The sequence below is a fragment of the Micromys minutus genome (assembly GCF_963924665.1).
Source record: "Micromys minutus genome assembly, chromosome: 2".
NCBI lineage: Eukaryota > Metazoa > Chordata > Mammalia > Rodentia > Muridae > Micromys > Micromys minutus.
Genome location: NC_137971.1, coordinates 71,264,071 through 71,274,945, shown reverse-complemented (window position 1 = coordinate 71,274,945; position 10,875 = coordinate 71,264,071). Strand labels below are relative to the sequence as shown.

The following is a 10,875-nucleotide window of genomic DNA, read 5'->3' as shown; positions in this document are numbered from 1 at the left end:
CTCGGTGTATGATCCGGTGCATGTTCAGGGAAGAAGCCCGGCCAAAGCACTTGTTGCACTCTGGGCACTGAAATGGCTTTTCACCCGTGTGAGTGTACAAGTGCTCCACCAATGTGGGCCGCTGGGCAAAACTCTTCCCACACACATGGCACCCATGACGCTTGGCTGACTTTAGAACTGTGCCTTGAACGCCACCAGAGGTGGGCTGTCCCTGCTGAAGGTCCTTGGACAGCAGATCCAAGTTGCTAGGGGGGCCAGCAAATGAGAGGTGTGGTTTCTTCAGCTCAGCTTCTGTAGAAAATGTCTTCTGGATTGTCTCGGTCTCTTCCCTTGGTTTCTTCCTTTCCTCCTCGTGTCTGGAACCTGCTGGGAGTCCATGAAAAAGCTCAGACTCTGACTTTTACTGCCCCTGGATTCCCACAGCCCCACATAGTGACAGACAGGGCACAGAAGGGTAGAGGCTACAGCATCTGAGCATGCAGGGTACACACATGTCCAGATGCAGCATAAAGAAAGGCTTCTGTGCCGTCCTCATTCCCAAGTGCCGTGGGCTAAGCACTTGTCAAAGGTGGACAGCAAGACCTGAAGGAGCCTCCAGAAGGGAGCCACAGTAAGGGCAGCACAGGAGCGGGAATGCGGGGCTGCAACCCATACATCCTAGTGACCCTCAGATCTGAGGTGAGAGCACTGGACAGCAACAATCACAGCCCCTTTCTAGGTGAATCCAGGGGCCAGCTGTCAACACCAGGAAACAGGGTACAAACTGCCAGGCAGTAAGTACAGTCACTAGAAGACACCACACAGGCTGGCAACACTGAAGGTCCCCCAAGCAGGAGTACCCAGTCCTTCACCTGAGCTGACTTCTGTCTTGCACATGGCCACCTCTGGATCCTGGGCACGGGGTCCCCACAGCTCAGCCTCTTCCTCCAGCCAGCAGATGAGCGCTGGTTTGGCACCTGGGACTCCTGGATGGAAAGATAGCAAACCCCACTAGTCCGGGAGGACGACCCACGTGGTCCGGACCGCCGGTGCCCAGGGCTCTCAGTTCCACTACAGGACCCACGCTGTCACGCGCGGCGCTGCCCCTTGTGGTCAGAAAGGTTCTCACCAAGAGAGCCCAGGAGACTGTAGGTCTCGCGCATCACCTCCCGGTACAGGGCTCTCTGCGCGGGCCGCAGACACCCCCACTCCTCCGGGGAGAAGTACACGGCCACGTCCGCGAAGCTCACAGCCCCGGGCTTACAGAACGCAGGCCGTGCGGAGGCCCTTCTCCGGGCAACCCGCTGCGCCATGTGGAGTCCCTCACCAGCCCCGGGTCAGCCCAACGCCCCCGGTATCGCCTGCCCAGCCTGAGGTGTCTGTGGTCGGGTACCAGGGCTGAGAAGGGGCGGGAACCAGCTCCGTAAGCACCCTAATGTAGGTGAAAACTGAAAATTGATAGGAACACAACCAGGATTTCAGGACGCATGCGTAAAACCATCGACAGGGGGCGGGGCGTCTCAGGAACTGTGCTCCCTAGTGGTCCTGCTCAGGGTTACATCACTGGAGCTCCTGAATCACTGTCTTCTAGCCCTCATCCAAAATGGCCACAGAGTCTACAAGTGCCAGTCTGTGAGCAAGTCCCAGGCTAACAGACCTATGGGAGACTCTCTCTTGGCCTGTGAGACCCACATGCAGTTGAGGGTGCTTTGGACTCAGGAGACCCACAACCTTCTCAAGGTCAGCGAGGTGGAAGCATCCTGTGAATAGATGTTTAGTATTGTGTTTGTGGTCAGTGTATCATAGAGCTAGAAGCAAACCTGTGGAGGAAAGGCTGTTAATAAGCTAGAAAATGAAGGCCTCCAGTTAGGATGTTTCCACCAGCTTGGTCTACAAATCTTCAATTAGTTGAGAAATACTGACTGCTCCTGATATGGATCAGAGATCTGTTCTTTGATTATCCCAGACACCTGGGACGTTCACAACCACCTGATCTTCCAAAACTGTACACCTGTCCATCTGGATTTCTCTCTCGCATGCTTAGGAGGGAGTCGAAGATTTCTGGGCCATTTGTGAGAGTCCCATGAAATATCCAAGAGGAATGAGCTTGTGAATAGAGTTGATCTTATAGTTTTAGCAAGAAAAACACCTTAAGTCCATAGTTAAAAGACAACCAAAGGAAGCTTGTATTTGAGCACCATAGCTGATAGTGTAGATTCAGCAGGAGACTTTACATTTATCTTAAAGGCAATCAAGAGAAACTTAACATTTGAATTGTGATTATACAGTTGGATCCAATTTGGAATGTTTTATTAGAGTTGGGCTAAGAACTATACCAATCTTTTAACTATACTGATTATTGTTAAGACAATAGCAAGGAGAGGCAATCTGAAGCATTTAGTCACTGGGAACTAAGTTTAGATAGGGAAGTAACCTTATCTCTGTATCATTTCCTTTTCCCTTATCTAGTGTTAGGGACTAAAACGGTAGAAGAAAAGAGATGGAGAGGAAGAAGAACCCACAGAGTATCCAAATCCAGCAAGAGTGATGCCCAACATGCCCAGGCTGAACGGGGAATTTGACTCTAAAAGCTATAGGACGAAGGGATAGCTATTTTTCTTTCTGCATTCCAGCAGAAACTACTGGGCTGTCGTGACTGGATTCTCCCCGGGTTTGCTCCCAGAAGTCTTCTGGTTTTCCTTTTTCTTCTTCCTATATTCCTTTGGAAAAAGTTTGAGGGACGGGACAAGCAACTGGAAAAACTGTGGGTGGAAATGAAGGGCCTGAGAAACAAGCCATGGAGGAATTGGGAAAACTAAAGGTGTCTCTTCATCTCTTATCTCTGAAAGGCTTGTCTAGTTGGCTTTATCACCAGAAAAAATTGAGGGTAGAAATGAAAGCCCTCCGGAGTGGAGGAGAACCAGAAAAGGAATTGCAGAAAGTCTCGATCCCAGTGACTGAGCAAGAGAGCAGGAGTATCTCCTGGAAAGAAATGGTGCTGGAGGGCAGGGGGGTCAGAGGAAAACTTGAAATGGGAGAGGACAACCAAAGGAGACGTCCATTTTAAAGAACGTTTTAATCCCCAACTAACTGCACCAGCAGAGTGGATGAGGGGTGGCCCAGGGTCACCAATCACCATGAGTTTTCCTAGTAGTCATACAGCATGTGTCTGCTAATGGTGTGAGACAAGCAAGGTTATGCTTCCATAGAAATGATAGATTCAAGACATTTTAAAGAAGCCATTTTCCCCCTATGGGGTGCATATGCCTTGTGTAAATTCTAAATAACTGGGCTACTCAAAATAGAATGGCTCCCCAAGCTTGGAATAGATTTCTGACAGCTGTACCAGAGGCCGGCCCACAGTTGCAAAAGTTCCCAGTGGTGGAGGGAAGAAGATGTGAATATTGAACAGCAAAACAAAGAGTGGGGAATGACTATGGGAAGAGACCAGTTTTTAGCTGAAGGCAGCACTGTGACATACAAAACAGATTACATTTAATGATGCCACTATAGTGTGACATGCAAAACAGATTACATTTAATGATGTCACTATAGTGTGACATGCAAAACAGATTACATTTAGTGATGTCACTATAGAACAAAGTCACTTAGCAGCTTGAAAAGCTTGGGATAAAGTTTAGCCTGAGAAAAGGTTCGCCTGGTTTACAAACATTATACAAAGCTCTGGAGAAGCCGACAATGATTTGAGTTTTTTTTCAAAGATTAATCTCCAGGACAAGGCAAAGCCTATCACTGGATGAGAAGGAAGGGTAGGCAGGGAAAAGTCTAGGAAGGAGGGAGAAGGAGGAGAAGCGGGAAAATCAAGATGGAGATGATGGAGCAGATGATCCAGATCCAGGTGGACTAGGCCAGCTTTATCTTGTTTACGTGGGCGGCTTATGTCTTTATTAATTGGCAGTAAATTCATAGTGTGGATATATTGTGGATTGAGAATTTAGCATATAAATCTGATTGTTAGATTACAAGTTTCTGGAACTTTGATTTTACCAGGCTACAGGGGATATGAGCAGGGTTCCCGGCGGGCAAAGAGACAGCCCAGAGAGGGCGGCTAGAATGCCCGGGGCAAGCGTGGCATAGTGTTGGAGTGGCCGGGGAAACACGATGTGTGTGTGTCAGGTGAGTTAACAACCTGCCAACGGGACAGTGTGTGAAAGCCACTGGCAGAGAAGAGCTTGGGCATGCGGTGCCCCAGTGGAGCAGCTCAAGGATCTTGTGGAATGAGAACACAGGGGAATCGGTAGCCACCGATCCATTTTTATTTTAACCACAACATTATGCCCTATATTTTTAAAAAAAGATATGCAGTTGGATTTCTCAGCTGCTGCTGTTTCCTACATCAAAGGCAAAGCTGCTCCAGTGGAAAGAGCAGGAGAGGTCTCCTGAAAACCTGGCCACAGACCAGGAAGTGCTTACTTCATTGAAAATGTCTGTTTATAATTTCCTGCTACAGACACTACAACATATGACTTCAGACAGAGCACGGGAGCAGTAGTGACAACTTTAGCATTTTTTTAAACATACAGAGGCATTGTAGAATATGTTTTCATTTTACCCCAGGTGTGAGATTTGGCCTGCTTCAGACTGTCTACACTGCTGAGAATGACTTGCCTCCTGCTCTAACAGGAAGTGATTTTGCCAACTGCAGATAGTTTCTGTGATTGTGTGACAATTGGCATTTTGGGGACTTTCCAGGCAATATATAAATGCTAGGAACCTAAGAGGGTGTGGTGTTAATTGGTTATGGTTTAAGTGGTTGTGTGCAAAGAAAAGAGAACCAAAAGAAATTAGATACCCAAACAAAGAAGATCAAACTTGCCACATTGAACTGGATGTACCTAAATACCAGGACATTCTAAAGAAGACATTGTCCCATTTCTGATTTGTGACATTATTCAGAGATCTCTTTCCTTTTCTGTCCTTTTTTTCCCCTTTCTTATGTAGTGTTAGGGGGTTTAAAGGGTAGAAGGAAAAACCCACTAAATAGCTGGGGATTAAATTTGGTTTCTCAGCTTTAAAAAGTACTTTCCTGGCAGCTGTCTTCCCAAGCACTTCCTCCTTTTTGGTTTTTTTCCTTTACTATTATTAGTGTTAATTATGCTAAGTATGTGCACATGGTGCTCACAGAGTCTCTAGCCAGCAGCAAGACCGTCAGGTATTTGTGAGACATCTGACGTGTTTCTGGGAATTGAACTCAGAACCTCTGGGTGAACAGTCCACACTCTTAGCCAACTGAGCCATCTCTCCAGGCCCTAGTTGTTGGGATTGTGGTTGTTTGGGGACACTAGCCCACATAGCACTGGACTTGTGATTGTGCTGCCAAACTCCCCAGGACTTGACTCACAGCTGTTTGCCAGACATCTTGGCAGAAACTCATCAGAGATGTGAAGACAGCAGAGGTGAACTTAACATTCACCTTACTCCCAGTAACCTAGAGCTACAGGAGAAGGATTTCTGAGCTCAGGAATTCAGGGCAACAGATACCAAGATGTCTCTTAAAAACTGTGTATTGAGAAGATGGGTTAGGGGTTAAGAGCACTCACTGTTCTTCCAAAGAACCAGTTTGGTTCCCAACACTCACATCAGACCTCGCACCATTGCCTGTGGCTCCAGCCCCCCTCTCCTGGCCTTCACAGGCATGTGTATGCACACGTGCACACACAGACACATTTGAAAAAGGTAGCAGTAGACTGTGACCCTGCAGCTTCACTGCCATCCTGGGCTGTTGCTTAGCCTCCTCTGATCTGTCTTTGAGTACAAAGGGGTGAAAAGGCTAAGATGTCCTCCAGTTCAAACAGGTACAGAGACTCCCCTGCCTGTGTCTAAGAGCGGCTACAAAGGCCCAGCCCAGGGTGTTTCCACAGTGGATAAGCTGTCAGGGTTTTCCCTCCTAATTCAGGAGCTGCTGGCTAGCAGGCTTCTCCCTAGTGGACATGCAGATGGGTGGGGAGGGCAGAGTGAACACAACCACTTACCAGTTTGTGTAGGGTCAGATATGTACCCTGAGGGCCTCTTCTGACCAGGATTATTCTCCAGGCTGCTTCCTCTCCCAGGCACAGAGGAAAGGCAAGAAAGAACTTTAAAAGCCATAAGATACAAATGAACAGAAACAGTTTATGGGTTTTTGTTGTTCTTGATTTATAACCACCTAAATGCAACCACCTTCACGAACTGTTTCTCTTCTTCCACCACAGAAACCAAGCCATGGGAGTTGCAGCCCTTACTTGCTATGAACCTCCTGTGTGTGTGTGTGTGTGTGTGTGTGTGTGTGTATGTGTGTAACTGAGGGCAGCCTTACACTTCTGAACATATTTGTGGCACCGATTGCCAGGGGCTAGAATCAAGCATGTGCCAGCCGACCCAGTACGTACACTACCAAGAATGGAACCCAGAACTGTTCGCTCTTGTTTGCTTGGCTGAATAGTTTGGACTTCTTCAAGAGGACCTAGAAACTTGAGCCTTTGGTACTTCTGAGGGATACTTTGGTTTTTTTAACTTAAATTAATTTCACTTGTTTTTTTATCTTTAGCTAGAGTCTCAGGTGACCCAAACTGGTCTCAAACTCCTGATCTTCTGTCTCTATCTCCCCACTGCGGGAATCATAGGTACCACCACACCAGGCTCTTGACCAGTCAGTAACTCAATCCCTGAAAATGCAGCTGTCACAATCCACACAGAGCCATCAACATACGCCTCTGAATTAAAGAGGCAATGACTTCAACAAGGTTCTCTTCAACCTCAAGCCACTCAATACTTCTGGACCAGGAAACTGCCCTTGCTTCTCAGATAGAGTTCTAGTGGGGTTTCCCACCCCAGCCCAATAGACTCGGGAACCGGTGTGTGCAAATGCATCTGGTAACCAGCCACCTAGAAGATTGTATTCTCTTCCCAGGACCAGCACTAGTTAGAACGTCTGTGACTTCTGGAGGATGCCATAGATTCAAGCCTCTGGGCTTCAAACAATGCACATATTTCACCCTCTATGTAGGCACATTTAAGACCATCCCCCACACTCCTGGAATATTTCTGGGTAGTGCCTGAAGCCCACAGGTGGATCCGGGTCTTCTTGACCAGGGTCTAGGGATATAGATAACTGACTGTCTTTTCTGTCCCTGTGGCCTTTAGCTCCTGGCCGATGGATCCACTGGTGTTTCGTCATAGCTGACTTCGTGGGGAAGCATCTGCCACACTGAGGGCAGGAGTAAGGACGCTCGCCGCTGTGGGTCCGCCTGTGGGCTGCCATGTCAGAGCTCTGGCTAAAGCAACGTCCACAGTCAGGGCACGAATAAGGCTTTTCACCCGTGTGGGTGCGCATGTGGCACCGAAGGTATGCTGCGCGGGCAAAGGCTCTGCCACAGTGTGTGCAACTAAAGGGGGTTATGCCGCTGTGCACCACCCGCTGGTGCTCACGGAGCCCAGAGCTCTGGCTGAAGCAGCGTCCACAATCAGCACAACAGTAAGGTTTCTCCCCAGAGTGGACACGGAGATGGGTAATGAGGCTAGAGCGATGCGTGAAGGTCCGCCCACAGTCTGGGCAACAATGAGTCCGTTCCCCTCTGTGTATAGCCCGGTGCGTGCTCAGGGAAGAAGGCCGGCTGAAGAATTTATTGCACTCTGGGCAACGAAATGGCTTTTCACCTGTATGAATGTACATGTGCGCCACCAATGTGGACCGCTGGGTAAAACTCTTCCCACAGTCAGAACAGCGATGAGGTCGTTCCCCTCGGTGTATGGCTCGGTGCGTGCTCAGGGAAGAAGCCCGGCCAAAGCACTTGTTGCACTCTGGGCAACGAAATGGCTTTTCACCCGTGTGAGTGCACAGGTGCTCCACCAGTTTAGACTGTCGGGAAAAATTCTTCCCACACACATGGCACCCATGATGCTGATCTGCTTTTAGGACAATGTCGTGCAAAGCAACAGTGGGGTGCCCCTGTTGAGGGTCCTTGGACGGTAGATCCAAGTTGCTAGGGGGGCCAGCAAATGAGAGGTGTGGTTTCTTCAGCTCAGCTTCTGTAGAAAATGTCTTCTGGATTGTCTCGGTCTCTTCCCTTGGTTTCCTCCTTTCCTCCTCGTGTCTGGAACCTGCTGGGAGTCCATGAAAAAGCTCAGACTCTGACTTTTACTGCCCCTGGATTCCCACAGCCCCACGTAGTGACAGACAGGGCACAGAAGGGTAGAGGCTACAGCATCTGAGCATGCAGGGTACACACATGTCCAGATGCAGCATAAAGAAAGGCTTCTGTGCCGTCCTCATTCCCAAGTGCCGTGGGCTAAGCACTTGTCAAAGGTGGACAGCAAGACCTGAAGGAGCCTCCAGAAGGGAGCCACAGTGAGGGCAGCACAGGAGCGGGAACGCGGGGCTGCAACCCACACATCCTAGTGACCCTCAGATCTGAGGTGAGAGCACTGGACAGCAACAATCACAGCCCCTTTCTAGGTGAATCCAGGGGCCAGCTGTCAACACCAGGAAACAGGGTACAAACTGCCAGGCAGTAAGTACAGTCACTAGAAGACACCACACAGGATGGCAACACTCCCCCAAGCAGGAGTACCCAGTCCTTCACCTGAGCTGACTTCTGTCTTGCACATGGCCACCTCTGGATCCTGGGCAGGGGGTCCCCACAGCTCAGCCTCTTCCTCCAGCCAGCAGATGAGCGCTGGTTTGGCACCTGGGACTCCTGGATGGAAAGATAGCAAACCCCACTAGTCCGGGAGGACGACCCACGTGGTCCGGACCGCCGGTGCCCAGGGCTCTCAGCTCCACCACAGGACCCACGCTGTCACGCGCGGCGCTGCCCCTTGTGGTCAGAAAGGTTCTCACCAAGAGAGCCCAGGAGACTGTAGGTCTCGCGCATCACCTCCCGGTACAGGGCTCTCTGCGCGGGCCGCAGACACCCCCACTCCTCCGGGGAGAAGTACACGGCCACGTCCGCGAAGCTCACAGCCCCGGGCTTACAGAACGCAGGCCGTGCGGAGGCCCTTCTCCGGGCAACCCGCTGTGCCATGCGGAGGCCCCCACCGGTCCCGGGTCAGCCCAGTGCCCCCGGGGTCGCCTGCCCCGCCCCAGGTTGCAGCGATCAGGTACAAAGGCTGAGAAGGGACAGAAACCAAGTCCTTGAGCATCCTAATGTAGTTAAAAATTGAAAACTCATAGAATCATGTACAAAAGCAGGACTTGATGATGAAGTCGTAAAAATGGTTCCAGTATTTGTGCATATTCAAGTGTGTGTTTGGGGGGGTGGGGGTTGTCTTATGAACTGTGTTCTCTAGGGGTCTCGCCCCAGGGTACGTCACCGGATTTCCTGTGTCATTGTTTTCTAGCCCTCATCCAAGATGGCCAAAATGTCTACACGTGCCAATCTAAGAACAAGTCAGGAGTAGACACGCCTATGTGGGCGGGGATTCCATGCTTGTAAGTACTTGTGCAGAGTGGTACATTTTCTGGACTTTAAGGGCCCTCTCAAGTTGAGCTAGTTGGAAGTAGTCTCTGAGTGTTGGATTTGGGGTAGAATCCGATAAAACTCGTTGTAGACACAGAAGCTTAAAAATGAATGCCTTATTTTTTTTTGTGTGCGTGTATGTAGGTGTCCAGTTTCCGGGCTGAACCATGTTCTGGAAAGGAGATTGTAAGTTTTCATAGGGTCAGAGATCATAGAGATGTTCTTTGAACAACCAGGATACCTGGGACACTCACAACCTAATTTTCTGAAACAGTACATCTGCCCAACTGGATTTTTATCCTTTACTCCCAGGAGGAAGTAAAGTTCGTGAGAAGATTATGACAGTCCCATCAAATACCCAAGAGAGGAACGAGGCCCTACTCAAGGTCAGTTACACTCAGACTTTAAGTCTGACTCATTGATATTTTAATATAAAAATACAGACCTACGGAAGGAATATTATCTCTATTCATCATCATTCACAGCAAATACTAATTTTCTAAAATTCTTGCTCTTCTGCTGGGGAGAAGCTTCAGACAGACTTCAGGGCAAGGGGCTCTTTTTCTTTCTCATGCGGCCATACTTTTTCCTGTCTCAGTGCAAATACATTGGGTCAAGACCAGGGTTCTGCTCACTGGCTCTATACTAAGCTGAGATAGAGCGGTGTGAATTCCCACGGCACAGTGTGATTTCAGATCTTTCAGCAGGTTGTGTCGAGGTCTGTGTGACACAGGAGGTTCGGCTCTGGGAGGCTGCTAGCAGTGAGCACCAAGTACGCATGTGGTGCACAATTATGAAAGATCTTTGCTGGGAGTGGTGCTCTGGGCTGTCGTTTACTGTCTTCAGAAGGTGAAATACATCGTTCCAAGCCTTCCTGACTTGTTTTTTTTTTTAATTTCATGTATTTAATGTACAAATGAGTGCTCTGTTGCATATACATTCACCTACCGAAGAGGGCATCAGATTTCCCTATAGATGGTTGTGAGCCACTGTTGCTGGGAATTTAACTCAGGACTTCTGGAAGAGCAGCCTTTAACCACTGAGCCATCAGCATCTTTGCCAGCTGATGATTATCTGACAGAGTTTGGATAACCAACAACACAACCCAGAAAGCAAAATCAAAAAGCACACATGACCTATTCAGTACATGGGACCTCATGAAACTGAAAGCTTCTGTAAGTCAAAGGATGCTGTCTTTAGGACAAAGTGATCACCTACAGATTGCAGAAGGGTATTCAGCAACCTTACATCTGACAGAGGGCCAATATTCAAAATTTATTTTAAAAAACCTCAAGAAATTAGACTCCAACAATCCAAGTAACATAATTTTAAAAATGTAGTACAGAGCTAGACAGAGAATTCTCAGCAGAGGAATTTGAAATGGCCAGAAGAACCTGAAGAAATGTTTCTCTTTCAAGACATAGTTTCTTTGTGTAGC

The 10,875-nt window shown here is 48.7% G+C and overlaps 1 protein-coding gene across 1 annotated transcript; it reads right to left on the bottom strand.

The window, feature by feature from the left end:
* Positions 1-238: 238 nt before the first annotated feature.
* On the bottom strand, positions 239-1,292 carry LOC308417919 (uncharacterized protein; the record flags this gene model as incomplete). The annotated part of the gene is made up of 3 exons (XM_080913227.1): positions 239-363; positions 852-965; positions 1,146-1,292. 3 exons carry the CDS (start codon positions 1,290-1,292, stop codon positions 280-282), a joined length of 345 nt encoding a protein of 114 aa, XP_080769353.1. The 3' UTR covers positions 239-279.
* Positions 1,293-10,875: the final 9,583 nt, after the last annotated feature.